The 21347-nt window shown below is 37.9% G+C and overlaps 1 protein-coding gene across 1 annotated transcript in view; it reads right to left on the reverse strand.

Annotated features, from left to right (window-relative positions):
• The window catches only part of LOC122660410 (5'-nucleotidase domain-containing protein DDB_G0275467), a 44736-nt gene extending 25830 nt beyond the window's left edge, over positions 1–18906 (reverse strand). Inside the window, exons 1-8 of the mRNA XM_043855713.1 lie at positions 18671–18906; positions 18522–18555; positions 18218–18427; positions 17957–18093; positions 17712–17861; positions 16617–16718; positions 1786–1950; positions 1527–1637 (exon numbers count right to left, since the gene is read on the reverse strand). Coding sequence (XP_043711648.1) covers positions 1527–1637; positions 1786–1950; positions 16617–16718; positions 17712–17861; positions 17957–18093; positions 18218–18427; positions 18522–18555; positions 18671–18721 — 960 coding nt within the window. The 5' untranslated portion in view covers positions 18722–18906. The remainder of the gene's footprint in view (positions 1–1526; positions 1638–1785; positions 1951–16616; positions 16719–17711; positions 17862–17956; positions 18094–18217; positions 18428–18521; positions 18556–18670) is intronic.
• Positions 18907–21347: the final 2441 nt, after the last annotated feature.

Here is a 21347-nt window from a genome sequence, read left to right on the forward strand (position 1 = left end):
TATAACCGCCCCATTGAATTCCATAACCTTTCAACATTGCCGACTATACGAACCAAGTCAACCAACAATCTCACGCCACAATAAAGGACCGTATCTTCACAGGGTAACCCTTGGCCCATATCAGACCAGCCAGAAAATCTCCTTGGCCACAGGGTAAGTCCTACCACTATATCATTTCTAGATTCTCTTGTCTTCCTCCTCTACATTACACCTGCAACTGTCAAGCCATTTCCAGACACAGCATACTTCAAATCTTATTCTTACCAACCCTACAGGAAGTCAGGAACCCATGCCTCTACAATGATCTTTTTCTTCCTCAAAATGTCATTTAGGAATAAGAGTCTTGCGTTTAATCATTCCAAGAAATCAACCATATAATTATACGTCTATAAATGCTTCCTCTTAGAAAAATTCAATCAATTAGTCATGTTATAGCGTCGTGCACCTTCACTTTTTGAGATGTACAAATATTTGCTAAGGTGCTTTATAGACAGCCTGGTAATATTTACCAATGCTTAGGCTGCAGTTGCCTTTTTGTCAGGGAGGTTGCCTCAGATTTACTGCAAATTTGCCTCAACTGTATGACTTGGAAAGAAAGAAACACCAGAATTTCTGAAGCCAACTATAGTTCAGGCAGCAGAGAAATTGATAGGATCTTTGGCTTCCGTGATTTTGGCCATCACTATGAATGAGTTCAGATGACAACAATCATAGACATCTTTTTTTTTTTAAATTGGATTGATTTACTTTCTCTACATAACTTCCTGCATCAGGCCACATCACCAGTCTTTCAGTTGCAGATGATCCTGACATACATGTAAAAGCTTTTGGGGTCTTCCTCTTTACTCAAATAAATTTTTTGTTAGCCGAAATTAATTATGTCAATACTTTCCATTTCCTAATAATATTAAGTCCTAAGTAATTTATCCAAATATCCATATGAATCCCAACATTTTTCATCTCAAGACTAAAGCTTTGCTATTCAGACAATGATGCACAAAATAACTACATAAGTTATTTTCATCTCCTTCTACACATATATCTTTCTGTAGGAAAGATAATTATTTTGCAGATTTTGTCATTGGATATATTCCATGTGAATGGAAATATTTTCATTTCCATTTACTAATAACTCAACAAGGATACTCTACTGTGTTTGGAGGATTTCATTCAGTGATTCACATGTCAATGTGAGCCATAAGAAATGGTTTGCATTTGATTTTGTCATAAGTAACTGGCAATGAACAAGTGAAATGTAATCCAGTAGAACTTAAATTCATTGCCAAAAACAAAATTTTTAATGCAATCTGCCCCATCTGCTAAATCCCAAGTTCTAGCAGGTCTTACACTGTAACAATTTTTTTCAAAAAAATAAGATAAAATAAACCAAATTACAACTTAGTGAATGACTATAATTCAAAAAGCAATGCTTAAGACAGAAATTATTATCCAGTCAAGCAAGATCATCATGCATTTACAAAAATTGCAAAAACAATTGTGGATACTTGCTAAGATATGACAATCACCTCCAGCATGAAACGCATCCCCCCATCCACAAAATAGTAAGGAGAATTAGTTAGCAGGAAAAGTTTCTTCCCATTCTCCTTGAGCGTCTTAAGGAAACGCAGCAACAGGCCCTGGAGTACAAAAGAAAAGGTTTTCACATGAAGAAGTAAAGCATCTTCGGGTACCAAATTAGAAAGAAAATATATAAAAATGAAGCCAAGTGATAATGCCAATATTAAATTCTATCAGAATTAACAGATGAAATCCTGTATCACTCACATTTTTTACGAGGTACCGCTGAGGATCAGAAATAATTCCTCTATGAGCCACGCCACTTCGGTGAACATGCTGAATTGCACGATTTACATCTTGGTAGACATAGGAAGGATCAAATTCTAACTTAGCATCTACAAAGTGTTGTACAATATCCGCAATAAGGCAAGCCTACAAAAGGAATAAAAATAAGCATAAAAATTAGGTAAAAAAGAAATGAATTGCATGCCGTCAAGAAAGCATATTGAGGGTCCATTACCACATAAAAGAAGCGCATCAGGTGTGAGATCCACTAAGGACATACCCAAGGTCTGGAATCATGTCGAGCTATTTGAAATCCAATCCATATTTAGGTCATTTCTATTGTAGGCTGAATAAGCATCTAAGTACATGCTTCTGAGTTGAATGTTTCATATGAATGAGATCTGGATGGGATACGCATTGGTCCAACCCATTAAATGCCTTAAGGTTCAAGAAGATTTATCTTTCCTATAAAAGACCAAATTTTATGTTTGTGCCACGCACAAAACAGTGAAAGCACATCCCCCAATACATCCATCTTAGTATTCAATAAGGCTCGACCTCTTTGTTTCACTTATGAAGAATGGCATTTCTCTGCAAAATGTCCCAGAGAAAGAAGGTTTTACTTATCTCTCAACAAGACAAAGGAAATATGCACTATGGAGATACCTAAAAATGAGAGTGACGATGGAAGTGACTTGCCTTTCCACTCGACAAAGATAGATGAAGTACACTTTCCTGTCAATGCCATTACTCCTAATACCAATACGAGGCCTTGTAAAGCAACTCAGCGGTAAATTTTGAAACATTAAGAGGGAACAGGGGGGAAGTCACTGCCCAGTGCCCATGTTTTTGTCAATGTTGATGTCTTAGTGAATCTCATCTCTGAGTGAATGTCTAAACTATCTTTGAAACTTTTGGCATACCAAAGTACCATTCCAATAAGTCATCATTCCTAGTTGGTTCAAACATGGCTACATAAAACAACTTTACAATTTGTCAGTGTTACTCCTAAATTTGGTGATTCCCATCACATTACTTATTATCATGCAACTGACATGGCCACTATAGACACCTCATTTTGTTGCCCTAAAGCCGTGCATACTGATTATGAACGGATGCCTTAGGATTTGGCATGGGACCCCTTTTTTGGCTTTAGAGATCTTGTGTAACCCCCAACTAATGTTTTGAACCATCCCGTAGTGACCAGGAAGAAGTGCCCTAGAAACTACCAAAATGATCCTAGGAAGGTTGACTGATCAAAAAAACTTGAAACTGGGCCAAACTTCAGGATTAGGCGTGTTTTGTCATAAAAACTCTAGTATTTGAAAATGGGTAGAAAGCAAACCGATTTGATCATTATTTTATGCAAGATTCTATTTTTGACCTGGTGGACCCACTTTTAAAAGGATTTTACAACTCATTTTTGGCCAAATTAGATTAAAAGTTTTACACCATTGAAAAGTACTCAGAAAGACCTTTCCAACACATAAAAATAATGAAATTTATACTTCAGGATTAGAAGATATGAACATTTCAAAATTTCAAGGGAAATACAAAATTAATACTGAAAAAATAATAAATCAGGTCCAGGATCGACCCGACCAGACGACCAGTGTCCAGACCCACACCAACACGCAGACAACAGCACACCTACACGCACCCACACTCAGGCTAGCCATACCCCGCCACACTAACCGGCGTGCAGATACAAAGCCTTGCACATCTGAGGCTGTGAGATGGCACAAGCGCACATGGCATGCTACGTGCGTCGCATACTGTGTCACGGCCTCCCCATACCGACAAATGCGGTATTTCTTCCATTTTGGACTATTTTTCCCTATCGTTTTGAGCTAGATTTTATCCCAAATTCTAAGATTTGGCCCTAAAAACGTCTAGATGCATTTTTTTCATTTATGGACTCTTTTAAACTTACGAAAACATGAGAAAAAGGGATTAAATTCTAGTCTTATTGTCAGGCCACATGCCCACATAACCCCCTCTCTTGACACTATTGGATTATTTTAACCATATCTTACTCAATATCCAACGGATTTGAGTGATTCAAATTGCAAAATGTTCCTCAGAGGATAACATACCTACTAAGCTATAAATAGTACCTCACATCTGTGATACCCAAGACACAGCATAGTACCGGCCCGTCTAGGGGATCATTGAGGGGTCCCCACCAAAAGACGGCTTGGTACCAGGAGGTTTTGGGAGATCGGTGAGGGAGTGCAAACTTAATCCCACATCGGCAAGGGAGGGAGATCTTGAGCTATTGATAAAGAGTAGCCTCCTCTACTTGGTATGACACGTTTTAAAATCATGAGGCCCAATAGGCCAAAGCGGACAATATCATGCCAAGGGAGGGGTTGAATCGTTACAGTGGTATCAGAGCAAACTCCCGATACTGGTGGTGGGGCCACAGTGGGGACGTTATGCCTATAAAGGGGAGAATATGACACCCAAGAGACGGCATAGTACCGGCCCACCTGGGAGATCGTTGAGGGGTCCCCAACAAGAGACAGCTTAGTACCAAGGGATTTTGGGAGATCGGTGAGGGAATGCAAACTTAGTCCCACATCGACTAGGGAGGGAGATCCTGAGCTATTGATAAAAAGTAGCCTCCTCTACTTGGTATGACACGTTTTAAAGCCGTGAGACCCATTGGACCAAAGTGGACAATATCATGCCAAGGGAGGGGTTGAGTCATTACAACATCCACATCTAAAAGGATCCAAAGAGTTGAGGAAGAGATTCCCTTTGCCGAAACTGAGTGCAGTCTAATAGAGTAACTTGCCGACTCTCTAGCCTTAGTTGCGCACATCCCCAAACCCTACTTCTTGATTCGCTTGAATCCTTAGTAAGTTTACTTTAACATACTCAAGTTTCAGCTTCATTTATTTTATCTTTTGTTAGTTATAAGGCTGGAGGCAAGGGTATATCCTTGATACCCTAAACTGGGTAGCAGTGATATACCCAACAACTTGATTCCTTTGCTTGATGTTATACTTTCTACTTTTGAGGCTTAATAACATTTTAGGGCATCCCTGAAGAGATCTACTCTTGCTTCTAGTTCTAACAGAGATTGGCATGGAAAGGGGAGAGGCCAAGGGCTACCCCCGTGGAGATAACAGAGAAAGGTTCAAGTGTGATCATTGTGGAAAACTGGGGCACACCATATACAGGTGTTGGGTTCTTCATGGCCGATCCCCTGGCACACGTGGTGGGTCCATTGGTATGCGTAGTAGTAGGAGAGGGGGAGCTTGAGCTCATACTGTGACAGTTGAGACAGAGTCACCTGGACTACAGGCCGATCCTGACTCCCTTACTAGGGAGGATATTGCAGCACTACGCAAGATGATGTCTCGCCTAGGCCACTCTTCTACAACTCCTGCAGAGTCAAACACTTCAGTCTCAGCCTTGCAGGTCTCGACATCTGCACCCTCCACTGCTACCTTTTGGGTCATTGACTCTAGTACACTGACCACACGACTGGTATGTCTCAGTGTAATGATTCCTACTCTATTTGCTCAGGTAGGGATAAGATTAGAGTTGCAAATAGGTCTCTTTCTTCTATTTCTGGTAAGAGTAGTGTTTGGGTCACCCCTGCTATTTCTCTTGACTCTGTTCTTCATGTCCTTAATTTTGCTACTAACCTATTATCTGTTAGCCATCTAACCGAATCCCTGAATTGCTGTGTCACTTTCTTTCCTTCTCATTGTCTTTTTCATTATTTGGTGACGAAGAAGATTACTGGCAGTGGACATGAAGAGAAAGGACTCCACCTTCTAAAGCCCCGGACACCTGTTTTGCCTACTACTCAGTCCTATGTGTGTGGCCGAAGTGAATATAGTACCCCTAATACATAAACACTAACATTTCAATCCTTGTACCTATTCTAGAATGTTCCTACACTAATTATAAATAAAGAGGGGCTGCGATCATAATGTCACAAGCCATTATTCCATTCTCAACATATATATAGGGAAAATTTCACGAACACCCCTATAAGTTTATCGTATATCACAGACACCCCAAAAACTATCAAAATATCACAGACACCCCCTATAGTATGACTTTATTTCGACTTAGTCCACTCCGTTAGGTCTGTGTAGTTAAGTCGCTTTTAAGTCTTTTATAATGGCGAAATTACTCTTACCATAGGGTGAACTTCCCATAATACCCTTAACAGTAAAACCCTAAATACAAACCATTCTCTTCATCATCTTTGTTGGTTTGAAGGTGGAAGAAGAAAGAACAAGGAAGGAGACTGCTCTGCAAGGTGCCATTTTTGCTTCGATTTCCATGCTCTGAAGGCGGAAGAAACAACAGCAAGACCGGTATGTTTTCCCCCCCTTCAATCTGTCCTATTCGTTTCATCTACTTCAAAAAATTCTAATCTCTAGGGTTTTGAATAGGTATGAAGTCTCAGACATAATCAATGAAGTCCATAAGACTAGTTCCAGTTGGGATGCTTGATAAATATTTTTATTCTACTTCTCCATTCTTCTAATCTTCTTCTTCATTGTTTATTCCATCAATCAGGTCAGTAATTCCTTGTTGTTGTTCAATTATACCTTATATTTTCTGTTGAAAATCCCTGTTTTCTAATTAATAATGTTAACAGTATAGTCCTATCACTATTAGGATTTCTGATTTCTCAGATTTGCTTACCTAACATCAGCTGGTTGCTGTTATTGAATATCCTCTCATGTTGTCTTCATTTTTCACAGCTCTTGTAATATATGCTAGTGTCAATTGTGATATCTGTAGTGAAGACGTTGATAACCCCCCCCCCAAAAAAAATAAAAAACAAACCCAGGCAAGTGTGCGTTGAGTTCCTGATTGGAGTTCCCTTGGTCAATGCACTTTCTTCGAGAGACTTTATTCCTTGGTTATGAACTTGAGCAGATACTTTATGTATGCAATTAGAGATGAAACATACATAGCAGACATCCATCTTAATTGCAATGCCACCACTGTCAATCATCCATATAAAATCATGAAGAATGAGATATTTATTAGTGAACCCCACTATATGCATCAAGACTTCGCTTCAGGTTTTAATATTCTGTTCTTTAATCTGAATAGAGTATTTAACCAGTTTTGGACCATATATAAACCCATTGATCCCTGAAGTCCCCCCAATTACTGCTATCAGTTTTTTGTTTAGAAAGTCCTATCCCAAATAGCATTGTTCTGTAACTTTGAATCAGACCACTGAATTAACTTCAGTTTTTGAAAATATTAGAGTGTTGTCTACTATTTTGTTTATGTTTCCTTTTGCAAACTGTTTCAGTGTAAAAGAAACTTTAAGAAATGAGTCAAGCACAATGTACAACGATAATATACTATTATGACGGGAGAACAAGTGAAAAGTTAATAGACCCAGGCAAGTATGGGTACCTGGATATGGTTTCGGATATATACAACACAGTTGTCAAGGATGATGCGCCGGTTGGATATGATGTAAGTTTTTCTATTAAATATATATATTACCAGATGGCATAGAAGAGATGGAGATTGAATTTGACCAGAATATATTGACAAATGGTTAGTCCGTGTGAGCTTGTGGATGTGCTCAGATTGTTTGTCTATGATGTGCAAGTAGGCACAAGCACTACAAGAATGTATGTAATTAATGAATTCCCAAGTGAAGTGGTTCCAAAAACAAGTGAGCCTAGGACAAGGGGGACAGCTGGATCTAGTAGAGTTGGGAAACAACCTATTAATGGATTCCCAAGTGAAGTGGTTCCAAAAACAAGTGAGCCTAGGACAAGGGGGACAGCTGGATCTAGTAGAGCTGGGAAACAACCTATTAGAAGGGGTAAAGGTAATTGTGGTGGTAGGGCTTCTGGTAGGGTTATTGATAATACTACTAAAAATGCAAGGAGTGCTACTCAAAGCAATACCGATGCATGAGGAAGTAGTAGAAACGTTGTTGGTGATGGGAGTAGTAGGAGTGTTTTCTCTGCAAGGGCTACCAGTAGCTATGTCAGGGCTGGTACTGGTAATCAAAACACTGCCAATATGACAACTTCAGCTAATGTGAGGGCAACTACCAACACTGGTCCTAACACTACTCCCAATGAAAGGATGACATTAGATTCATTTAGACCAGCTACCAAATACTAATGATGAAAAAACTGATTTTGAGTATGATGATGATGACATTGACTTTGAATACAATGGAGAGCATGGAAAGGACAACTCAGATGATGATACTTCAGATGAGTATGATGAACATGAAACACTCAATAATGAAGGGAATGAAGGTTGGAATATAGATGAGGAATTATATGAAAACTTAAATGACTGGGACTTGCCAGATGAAGAGATAGGTAATGTTGATGCAGCAACTGATTTTAAGTTACATTCAGTTTTTTAAAATATAAAAAATTTCATATCTGCCCTTCAAGATTTTGCTATACAAGGAGGCTTTGATATTTTGAGATTAAAAAATGAGAGCAAGAGGATAACAACCATATGTGCTTTGAAAGGGTGCCCATGGAGGGTACATGCATCACCTACTAGTGATGGTGTAACTTTCATGATCAAATCAATAGGACCATCTCATACATGTGAGAGGATATCAAAAAACTCCAATGCAACATCTCCTTGGATAGCAAAGGTACTTTCTTTCAGGCTATACTAGGAGTATGATTTCTAACATACAAGAACAAAATGAAATTGTAGCATAGTTCGAGAACTCGTGAGATCTCGGCAAGTTTCTCAGTTTTTTGAGAAACCGGGACGAGTTGGCATACGAGTTGCAAAAGTGCAACAACTCGACCGAGATCTCGCCGAGTTCTCGAAATCTCGAGAATCTCGACCCAAACTCCTTTATATGAGTGCCAGATCTCGAGATCTTGGTGGAAAATCTTGGTATACAGACACCTATATGCAAACCTTGGTATACAAACACTTATTTAGGCCAGGAACTAAGACAGACACTTATTTATGCCTAATATCATTCAAGTAAATGTTTTAATATACTTAAGATATTTTTCATAAATAAGCAAATACCCTCCTATTTGAATCCAATAAAAATAATTAAAAAATCAAATTCCAAAAAGAAAAAAAGTCAAGCCCCCAGTTCAAGAACAAAAACTAGATTTTCGGCGATAGGTGCAATTTTCAACTTTCTAATGCTGGGGTTTTTCCAAATCTAAAAATTCCATAAATCTTAATATGGTAAAACATTGCTAAAAATCAAAAGTGAGGTAAAATATTCATTTGTTTTGATGTCCAAGAAAATATTTTCATTCAGAGCGATTTTGACAGCATTCGTGCATACCAAATTAAGTTTGACCGGTACATAACTCCTATTTGGACTTTGTTTTTGCAAAATCTGATAGTGTCATTGTGTTTAAATGGCCTAAATTAGGCTGAATATCAAGTTTCACACCCAAACTAGGTCTAAAACCCACCAAGTTGAGGCTTCAAGTCGGAAAAAAAAAAATGCACCAACTCGGTGAGATCTCGACTAAACTCAGTTTTTCAAGGGACCGAGTTGGTACCGAGTTCCGAGTTTTAGTACCTTAAATTGTAGTAAACAAGTTGCAGTGTTACAAAGCCAAGCTAATTGCCAAAGGAGAGCATTCAGGCAAACATATAGATGCATATGCCAAATTGCCATCATATTGTGAGATGTTTCTAAACAAAAATCTTGGCTCAGTGGTTTTGCTGAAACCAAAAGCAAAGCATGACCTTACTAGAAAACCAAGTTTCTAGAGATTTTTGTTTATTTTGATGTTTGTAAGAAGGGATTTTTTTAATGGATATAGACCTTTTATAAGTCTAGATGGATGTCATCTTAAGGGAAAATTTGGTGAAATATTGTTGTCTAGCGTTTCTTTTGATGGGAACAATTGTTTGTTTCCTCTTGCATTTAGTATTGTTGAAGTGGAGAACATAGAAACTTAGGAGTTTTTTCTGTATCGTTTAGCTGATGCACTCCAGAGCGATGTGGATTACATGAACTTGACATTTATGACAGACAAGCAGAAGGTATAGGTTTCATGACATATATTTCCTTTTTATATTTAATCTTACATTGCATGTACAAATGAATCATACATATAGTCTAAATTGTGTTATATCATGTCTTTGGTAGGGACTTATACATGCTATTAACACCATATTTCCAGGTGCTCACCACCGAACTTGTTGTAGACATCTCTACAAAAATTTCAAAGCCTCTTTTCCTAGCCTTTTATTGAAGTCACAATTTTGGGTTTTCATTGGTGTCCACTATGAAAACCATATAGATGAAAGTGGAGTTTTCCCGTAATATAGTCATTAATTTCACCCTAATACCATGTATTAGGGCTTGAACAATCTTGTTTCTCAATGGTCCTACCCAATTGTTGAATGACTCTGTCATGTTATTAGTAAAATGATCACATTTCGCCCTACTGTCAAACGCATGTCTGGACCATGTACAAAGGGGATTCCTCAACAACCAATAATGTCCATCTACATTGGTGTCCTTCATCTTTTCAATTGCTTTTTTACACACAAATTCATTGTTTGCTTGTGTTGCTTTCCAAAATTGTAACTTCAATAAAAGGCCAGGAAAAGAGGCTTTGAAATTATTGTGGAGATGTCTACAATAAGTTCTGTGGTGAGCACCTAGAAATATGGAGCTAATAGCATGTATAAGTCCCTACAAAAGACATGATATAACATAATTCAGACTATATGTATGATTTATTTGTACATGAAATGTAAGATTAAATATAAAAAGGAAATATATGTCATGAAACCATACCTTCTACTTGTCTGTCATAAATGTCAAGTTCATATAATCCACATCGCTTTAGAATACATCAGCTAAACTATACAGAAAAAAACTCCCAAATTTCTATGTTCTCCACTTCAACAATACTAAATGCAAGAGGAACAAAAAATTGTTCCCATCATAGTTCAAACACCCGTTTCGTCTCGGTCGAAATCTCGAATATTTCGAGAATTTCAGTTGAGTCGAAACGAAACACAAGTTTGAATTGAAAATATGCAATATTTCGGAAATTTTAGCCATCTCGTTTTGGAAATTTCGGTAATCTCAGTAATTTCAGTCATCTCGTTTCAGAAATTTCGGTCATTTCCGCATTTTACACCCACAAACAGCTAAGCAAAACTCATAGAAAAAATACAATATTTTGACGAAATTTCGGTCAAACCAAAACACCGAAACGAAAAGAGATTTTAAACCTTGGTTCCCATCAAGAGAAACGATAGACAGCAATATTACATCAAATTTGCCCTAAAGATTACATCCATCTAGACCTATAAAAGGTCTACATCCATTCAAAAATCCCTTCTTACAAGCATCAAAACAAACAAAAAATCTCTGAAAACTTATGTTTTCACTAAGGTCATGCCATGCCTCCAGTTTCAGCAAAACCACTGAGCAAGGATTTTTGGTCAAAAGCATCTCACAATATGATGGCACTTTGACATATGCATCTATATAGCTGCCTGAATGCTCTCCCTTAGCAATAAGCTTGGCTCCGTAGCACTACAACTTATTTACTACAATTCCATATTGTTCTTGTATGTTAGAAAGAATACTCTTAGTATTCATGTCAGGCTCTTCCCTAAGCCTGGAAGAAAGAACATTTGCTATCCAAGCAGATGTTGCATTGGAATTTTTTTATATCCTCTCACATGTATGAGATGGTCCTATTGATTTGATCATGAAATTTACACCATCACTGAGGTGATGCATGTACCCTCCATGGGCACCTATCCGAAGCACATATGGTTGTTACCCTCTTGCTCTCATTTTTTAATCTCAAAATATCAAAGCCCACTTGTATAGCAAAATCTTGAAGGGCAGATTTGAACTTTTTTACATTTTAAAAAACCGAATGTAACTGAAAATCAGCTGCTGCATCAACATTACCTACCACTTCATCTGGCAAGTCCCAGTTATCCAAGCCCATCATATTCATCTAATGTATCATCATCTGAGTTGTCCTGTCCATGCTCTCCACTGTATTCAAAGTCAATGTCATCATCATCATACTCAAAATCAGTTTCTTCATCAACAGTGTTGTTAGCTGGCCTAAATGAATCTGATGTCATCCTCTCATTACGAACAATGTTAGGAGCAATGTTAGGACCAGTGTTGGTAGTTGCCCTCACATTAGCTGAAGTTGCCATATTGGCAGTGTTTTGATTACCAATACCAGCCCTGACATAGCTACTGGTAGCCCTTGCAGAGAAAACACTCCTACTACTCCCATCACCAACAACGTTTCTACTACTTCCTCGTGCATTGGCAGTGCTTTGAGTAGCACTCCTTGCATTTTTAGTAGTATCATCAATAACCCTACCAGAAACCCTACCACCACACCTTCTAATAGGTTGTTTCCCAGCTGTATTTGAACCAATTGTACCCCTTGTCCTAGGCTCACTTGTTCTTAGAACCATTTCACTAGGGAATCCATTAATTACATACATTCTTGTAGGGCTTGTGCCTACTTGCACATCATAGACAAACAATCTGACCACATCCACAAACTCACACGGACTAAAAATTGTCAATATATTCTGGTCAGATTCAATCTCCATCTCTTCTATGCCATCTGGTAATATATATATATATATATATATAACAAAAAATCTTACATCATATCCAACCGGTGCATCATCCTTAACAACTGTGTTGTATATATCTGAAACCACATCCAGGTACCCATAGTTGTCTGGGTCTACTAACTTTTCACTTGTTCTCCCGTCATAACAGTATATTATCGTTGATTCGTTGTACACTATGCTTGACTCATTTCTTAAAGTCTTTTTTACCCTAAAACAGTTTGCAAAAGGAAACAAAGAAAATATAAACAAAATAGCAGACAAGACTCTAATATTTTAAAAAACTGAAGTTAATTCAATGGTCTGATTCAAAGTTACAGAACAATGCTATTTGGGATAGGACTTTCAAAAACTAAAAACTGATAGCAGTAATTGGGGTGACTTCAGGGATCAATGGGCTTATATATGGTCCAAAAACTGGTGAAATACTCTATTCAGATTAAAGAACAGAATATCAAAACCTGAAGTGAAGTCTTGATGCATATGGTGGGGTTCACCAATAAATATCATGGATGCTTGACAGTGGTGGCATTGCAATTAAGATGGATACTTGACAGTCTGCTATGTTTCATCTCTAATTGCATACATAAAGTATCTGCTCAAGTTCATAACCAAGGAATAAAGTCTCCAGAAGAAAGTACATTGACCGAGGGAACTCCAATCAGGAACTCAGCACGCACTTGGCTGCCTGGGTTTTTTTTTTTTTTGGGTGGGGGTTATCAGCCTCTTCACTATAGATATCACAACTGACAATAGCATATATTACAAGAGCTGTGAAAAATGAAGACAACAGGAAAGGGCATTCAATAACAGCAACCGAATGTTAGGCAACCAAACCTGAGAAATCAGAAATCCTAGTAGTGATAAGACTATAATGTTAGCATTATTAACTAAAAATAGGGATTTTCAACAGAAAAATATAAGGTATAATTGAACAAAAACAAGGAGTTACTGACCTGATTGATGGAATAAACAGTGAAGAAGAAGATTAGAAGGGGAGAAGTAGAATAAAAATATGGATCAAACATCCCAACTGGAAATAGTCTTATGGACTTCACTGATTATGTCTGGGATTTCATACCTATTCAAAACCCTAGAGATTAGAATTTTTTGATGTAGATGAAACGAATAGGACAAATTGAAGGGGGGGGGGGGGGGGAACATACCGGTCTTGCTATTGTTACTTCTTCCGCCTTCAGAGCATGGAAATCGAAGCAAAAATGGTGCCTTGCAGAGCAATCCCCTTCCCTGTTCTTGCTTCTTCCGCCTTCAGACCAACAAAGACAATGAAGAGAATGGTTTGTATTTGGGGTTTTACTGTTAAGGGTATTATGGGAAGTTCACCCTGTGGTAAGGGTAAATTCGCCATTATAAAAGACTTAACGACTTAACTGCACAAACCTAACGGAGTGGACTAAGTCGAAATAAAGCCATACTATAGGGGGGTATCTGTGATATACGATAAACTTATTGGAGGTGTCCGTGAAATTTTCCCATATAATATATATATATTTATACACACACTAATATAACCGATTCCAAACAACCTTTAATATTAGAATATATAATTCAAATAAAACAGCTTAGATAAGTAATAGGAATGAAATTTCTATAATTCAAGTAAAACCCTTAGTTTTTAAAAAATTCACTTGTTCCAAGCTTGGTTGTGTAAGACTTGGTCAAAAGATCAGCATTTAGGGGGTTTTGTGATTTCAAAGTCGAAACCCACCAAGACAAACGAGACAGGTCGAAATTTTGACCAAGTCTTGTCGAAGTGAGGCTTTATATCAAGTGGATGGTACCAAGCTAACAGCTTTGACCAATACAAGATTTCAGACTAAAATCTTGGCAAGATGTCAAAATTTCAACTGAAACCTTGTTGATTCCCTAACTCGCCTGTGGTTTCAACTCAATAACACACACAGACACTCCCCCCCCCCCCCCCAAAAAAAAAAAACAAGATAAAACCTGAGATCTCGCGAGATCCCAGTGAGACCTCGAACCAGGGTCCTAGTTATGTATTGTTTGGCTTTTTTATATTCACTGTTTTAGTTATTTCTTTTAGACTTGCTAGTTCTATTTGTATCTTCTATGGTTTAAGAAATATTTATTATTTATGCCAAGCAAACATAGGAAGACCGGTTAAACTGGGGCATGTTGAATTACTATAACCATAAGTTGTCCTACAAAAATTGTGCTAATAAAAGTACTTTAATGAGGTACTACTACATTCTTAGCCAGTGAACTAGATATCATAAAGAAGAAGAAAGCCCCTAGTGAATAGTCTGCACAATAGTTGGAACCATGCTTCCCCATCAAGATCAAGGGCAATCCTTTCTTCCCCAAATCCCAACGAATTGGTGTTCACAAAGAATTTTTGTGTTACAATAAGATCGCCCGTTAAGGCCTTAGAAGACCAATCTTTCATTAACTCTAGCCTATTTTCATTAAAAATATATAGAATTATATCCCCAACCCTGGAGTCTATTATTCTAGAGATTCTCCCGTTCGTAGGACACAAACCTAAATAAACAGTGGTTTTTCTCTCATGTGTTTCCCATACCCAAGTGCTAGTTTGTGTCGACTATCTGTTCACTTTCATTATTCAAGGATGCAACTTTGAGTTGCCATTGGGCGTGAACTTCTCCAAAGCAACACGTACCATCACCATATCGCCTGGCTTGAACTCAACGAAATGGTGATGTCGATCAACTGCTGCCTTGTATGCATCATTGTTGATTGCAATGCTTCATCACACATCGGTGTGTACCTCGTTGATGTGTTCAAGGAACTCATCAGCTTCAATGCTAACTTGAACATGAGAAAGTTTTGGGGCAAGTCAATAGGTCTCTTAGGCTATAACCAACAAGAAGCAAGGGGTGCAAGGGGCTTGGGCGATGGCATGTGGGTGGGCTGGGGCCTGGGGTGGGTTTGGAGGTGGTGGTTGTTGGGAGTGCAGGGCAAGGGTGGCGGGGATGGAAGGGGGAGGGGTGGAGAGGAGGACGGCAGCAGAGTGGCATGAAGTTCAGGGGCTAGGGGTGGGTTGCAGCAGGAGGTGTGGTTGCAGGAGGTAGTAGTAGTAGTAGCAGTAGCAGTAGTTAAATGGTAAGCTGGTCATTTTAACTTCATAAGTTTCAGTTAAATAACTCTAAAGGGTAGTTTGGACAATTATAATTTTCTAACCCATGACGTCAACACTAAATGGTGACTAACTAACGGATAAGGGCTAGTTCTAAGAAATCTTCAAATGCAGGGGGTGTTCAAGTAATTGTTTGAAAAGTTGGGGTGATCAAGCAATCGGGCCATAGTACAGGGGTGTACAAGTAATTTTCCCTATATAATATTTAATATAATATATAACATCAAAAGGAAGGCTTTGTTCTATATTGTTTATATATGTATGTTAAGAGAAAGGGTGGGGTTGGGGAGAGAGAGAGGGGGCAAAAGAGAGGCTTTGTTGTAATTTTCGTTGATTTTACCCTTTTACCCCACTTAAATAGAAATTATGCAGATGTTCATTAATGGTACCCGCATAAACAAACATTTACAGTTTATGATGATAAATCATAAACAACACTTGAGCTGTTTACGAATTTATGCTTATATTGATTTCTTTTAATGAGAAATAGGGGTCATAAATCATATCAATGACATCTATTTATGTTAATATGTTAGATAAACAGAAATTTAAACTATACCAAAGACAGCCTAGATTTCGGTCGAAATTCGACCGAAATTCTAAACCTTGAGTTAGACCTGTCTAACCATGAAGTACCAAAGGAAGTTATATCAACAAAACTTCAGCTATCAGATATTTCGTTCCCAATGAAGTCAATATACTATCACATGTATACATAAAAGAGGCAACCAAGCAAGTTTATTCTGTCCCTACCAAAAACACATAAAGATACTAAGTTATCCATACATTGAACATATTAAGTGAAGATAGCTTGAAAAATACTCACATTTGAACAAATTTATGCATAGGGGTATAAGATATAACACCATTTCATAAGATTAGAAGAAGGAAAACATTACGTAGATTTTACTGTGCCACATTGTATATAGCAGAAACTTGAAAACTTTTACTCAGAAATGGCCCTTTGGACTTCCCATGCATAAGTGTGCAAATAATTGACAAACAAGCAATAGACATATTGAAGATAATGGATATAGAAACAACAGAGATCATTAGATAACTGTACCTCGCTAAAACAAAAGAAATCCATCAGGCCCACAAGTGCTCGTGCTTGGTCTCGACCAATATGACATGTCCCATATAACTCTTTTATTTCCTCCCTGCTAAGCTGTATGTCAATATGGAAAGATAATGGTATGAAAGAGTGGCTTCTTAATTTAAATTATTCCTCACTACAATTTATGAATATCACATCATATGATCTCCTTTGCTTTTATTTTGGAGTGTTGTCGGGAAAAGAAAACTAAACCAATAGATCTCATGAAACTTTTACATGTTAAAGAAAGGAAAAGGGAACAGTTCTGAAACTCTCCACGACAATTAAAAAAATTATTTAAGAATTTACATGATTTAAAGTAACCACAGTTTTTTTTTCCCTTCTTGTTCACATCTACAACTCCTTCACCTTTTATCATCAATGGTGCAAGGTATATGACATGGAATCTACAAAGCCCAAAAGGAAAACACTTCCACAGTGTTTAATTTTTTCATCATTAGATATTTTTCTCAACTTCTACTTCATGCAAGCACCACATACAAAATGAATGTAATATGATATACTATGCCATACATGAAGAACTATAAAAATAAATCAACCGACCAACTAGTAGGTGAATGAAAGAAAAAAACATGTGCCAGATTAAGTTTCTTTTTTTTATTATTTTTAATAGGTTAGATTAAGATTCATCTAACTGTGTTGGTCCATGACTGCATAGAGGCATTTGTCTATGTTTGTGCATTCAAGACATAACTACATAAGAATACTCTGCATGCAACATGGCCAAATTTGAGCAAATGGAGTATTTATAACATAGAATCTCAACTCCCCAGAAAGAGAGGGAAAGTTTTTGTCATCAAAAAAGATGTTCTCTCCAACAAAAATAGAAAATTAAGAAGTATCCTTTTCTCAGCTTTCCTAGTTAGCAATGGAACAGACTATGTGGAAAAGGAGATTCTACTTCTACCATACAACTAATTTATGGTAGAAGGATAAGCACATGATATCCAAACATCTTCAATTAAATAAGGGGGCAGGGAAGCACCCACCAAACGCTATACAAGGATAAGCACATGATATCCAAACAACTTCAATTAAAAGTACCTTGCGACGGCCAAAGAAGCATCCATCAGATTCGATGGAACCAAAGAAATCCAACTTCAATAGACATCCTTTCTGCTTATCATAACATAGGCCTCTAATGGGGAATGCAGGATCATATTTAAAACTAAGGCAACTCTCCGGATACCTAAGCTGACAAAGCTCAAAAGAGAAAAATTCAATCAAATGAGCAAAAGATGGGGGAGGGGAAAAAAATATAATGTACTTCAGATAACCCACTGGCTAACCTCATTAACCATGTGCTCTTTCGCAAGGTCGTATATTAAACTCTGTAAGTTAGAAGAGTAATGAGCCAATGTGTAGTCATAATCAAAGCCGTAAACTTGTATTTTGTCCAATCTTAGATTTTTATTAACATATATGCCTAATCCCACAGCAAAACAAACAATCAGAAGCAAGAATACTTGGCTCGAAATATCAAACAAAACTAAGTTAAGGAATTTGATGAAGCAAAAACAACCAAAGAAAAGGTGTAAAAAAAAAACAACCTTTAGGATTCATTTTTGGCATTTGCTTGAGTGCCTCCGGAATCTTAAGGAAGCTATGTTTAGCAACATCGAATTCGTGACTTATCTTTGCAATCTCATCTTCAATCAAATTTCGTTCAGCTTGCCGATACTCGTCTTCACACTTTAGAACCGTTTCCTCAGACGCAAATGTTGCACAAAATCTCCTACAAACTGCTCCGACTCTTAAGCCTACAATAAATAAACTGCAATGTGCTCAAGCGTTCTTCGCATTCTTCACAATCGATAAAAGATAATAAGAAGATGATGGAAGTAAACAAAGGACCTTCTTGTACTCCTGTACGTGTAAAGCTCGTCCTCTGCAAGAGAAATCACAGTTAAAACCGTAAGAACATCAATGAGTACGAAGTCTAAACAAGTGATCAAAATCTGAAAAAGAAATGAAAGAGCAAGCGAAGTTGGAGAGAGAGAGACGTCTGAGGGTGAGTAGAAACGAAGAAGCCTGCGTATTGAAGCCATGGCCATGGAGCACTGGCGGAATCCCTGGATATTCGTACTGGTAGTAATAGGGCTGTGTTGTAATATATTCTGAATTTCAGATAATTGAGCCGTTCGATTGATTCTTTCATGATGGACGGACGCGGGATATACAGAGCCTCTAACGAGTAACGACCCCGTGTGTTTTTCTGTGGGCCCTAGTTAAACTCTATAAAGAAATTCATTTTTTTGGGGGAGAAATTTCTTAAATCTACTCGATAAAAAAATTAAATACAAGATAAGTAAATTTAAAATTTGTTTTACATTTATTAGTTTTAATTTTGAAAAAAAATTACTTAATTTCCAAAATTAGTTATTGTTCATGGATTTCAAGGAAAAACAAGATTGAACTTTCTAAAATGGCCAAACACTTCAACTTCTCTCTACATTTTTATTTTTTAAATTTTATTTAATTCATTTTTAATTACATATATGGAACCCACCACGGCACCACCTCTTCCTTCTCTCTTCTTGGCACAAGACGGTACCGTCAGGTAATTACAACCTCACAACTCCTCCCCAACCTGCAAGAGTACCTCTCCCTCTCCCATTCCCATTCCCAGTCTCCCCTCTCCCTACAATCCCCACCCCATCCCATGCTTCCCTGCCCTCCTCCCCGCCATGGCCTATCTGCAATATCCTCGATTTGATGAGAGAGGACTCACAATAATGAAAGGTAATGCTTCATTAAGGACCTTAGTTAGTTAATATATTTGTTCTACTCGAAACCCAAATGAGTCGTCTCGGCTCATGTTGGTTTTTGAGATGGGTTTTGCTATAGGTGTCAAAAGTCAAAATCCATCGCCATCTTTTCATTATTTTGTATCAATTTTTTATCAGATCTGGAATGTTTTTGGATTTGTAGGTGTGAATTATCTGACAGGCAAGTATAAGCACACCCCCATTAACTGGGTGCCTGGAAAGATATATGTCTGAAAGACATGATCAACTTCGATCGTCTTGGGGATAAGAGAGACTTCATGGTCAAATTCACTTACGAACAGGCCAAGAGATGTTTCAACACATCCGCCATTGTTTTTAATACCTTCGAAGCCTTTGAACACGTCAAGCACTGAAGCCTTAGCTCCCACCTATCTACACTATAGGCCCTTTGCATCTTCTCTGCCGAAATATTTCAAAGATGGCTCGAGCTTGGTCAATTCAAACCTTTGGAAACAAAATGACGCTTGCATTGAGTACGGGAGGACAAGGAAGCAGGGGATCGATGTGTCAGGGTTGCAGGGGGGAAGAGGAGTAGCGGGGTTGCAATGGCCGGATGGTGCAGCTTTGTGCGGAGGAGGGGGTGGTGGGTCCCATATATGTGATTAAAAAAATTAAAGAATTAAATAAAATTTAAAAATAAATGACAATTCCATGAAGAGAATTAAAGGATGATGGGTAAAGAACAGTTAAACTCAAAGAGGATTGACAGCGGAATAGTTTAGTGATACTCCAAAGTAGCACAAAAGCAGAAAATGGAATCCCAAAGAAGTAGACATAGATCCTCACCAAAATCAAAGAAGATGACGAATCAAACCTAAAATACACCAATTGGCTTTATCGTTTATGTTTTTGTTTATGACCTATTTTAAAAAATATTAATAAAAATCGTTTGGTAACAATTGCACACAATATTATACAATGAGAAATAGGTTTGATATGTCAATGTATTTATAGCTAAGAGAAATGGGTCTAAACAATGGAAGGTTAACATTTTTAAAGAAATGGGCCCAAAGCCCATATATAGTATAAGTGATGGGTAAAGAGATGCCCCTTTCATCCATCTTCCTTCCCAATTCCTTTTGTTTTGTAGATCGGAGTTATGGCTAGTGTCTTCGCATGGAAATGGATTTAGTACAAGAACAAGGCAGCCTTCCAGGTCATGGGTTACTGTCTCCTCGTGGCCATGGGTGGTGCCGAGGCCTTAAAAAATCAAACATGGCCATGGGGGACAAGGAAGGGTGCAGGAAGGACAAAGAAAGGGTGTAGCTAAGGGGTGACGGAAGGGCGAGGTCTCTCGATGAAGTGCAGAAGCTTCAATGGAGAACATGTCCTGCGAGTGCGTCAAAGAAGAATAGGGTCCCAAACCCGAATTGAGTTATTAAATGAGGGTTTATAAAAGAGTATTGAAATTACTTCCTTAACCCTTGTTTTTATCAAAAAATTTTTTTTTTTTGGTTGACCCTTGTTTTTATCAATTAGAACATATATTCATTAAAGTGGTCCGCATAAATGACCAAAAATGATTTTTGACCATAATACATAAATGAATCTAAATGCTTGTGGAATGTAATAGAATCTTACACGCTATCCCCATTTTTGCATCTCAGTCGTGCAAACCATCAATCATTTCAATCACATTCTCCACTGAATCTACACCCTCTCTCTCTTCCCAGGCACCGCTGCAATCCATCGTGCATTGTTGCATCCCACCTAGCTCTCTCCATATCTTTGGTGACCAGTCACTCTCTCCTCCACCTCCCTGCTCACCTTTTCCACCATCATCGTCTCTGCATCCCCCGCCCCAACCCTCCCACAATACCTCCTCCTCGACTCTATGAATGTATCAAATAGAGTATGCTATATAGAGGATAAGATTCTACACAATAATTAG

Source organism: Telopea speciosissima, chromosome 4 (assembly GCF_018873765.1).
Source record: "Telopea speciosissima isolate NSW1024214 ecotype Mountain lineage chromosome 4, Tspe_v1, whole genome shotgun sequence".
NCBI classification, from domain to species: domain Eukaryota; kingdom Viridiplantae; phylum Streptophyta; class Magnoliopsida; order Proteales; family Proteaceae; genus Telopea; species Telopea speciosissima.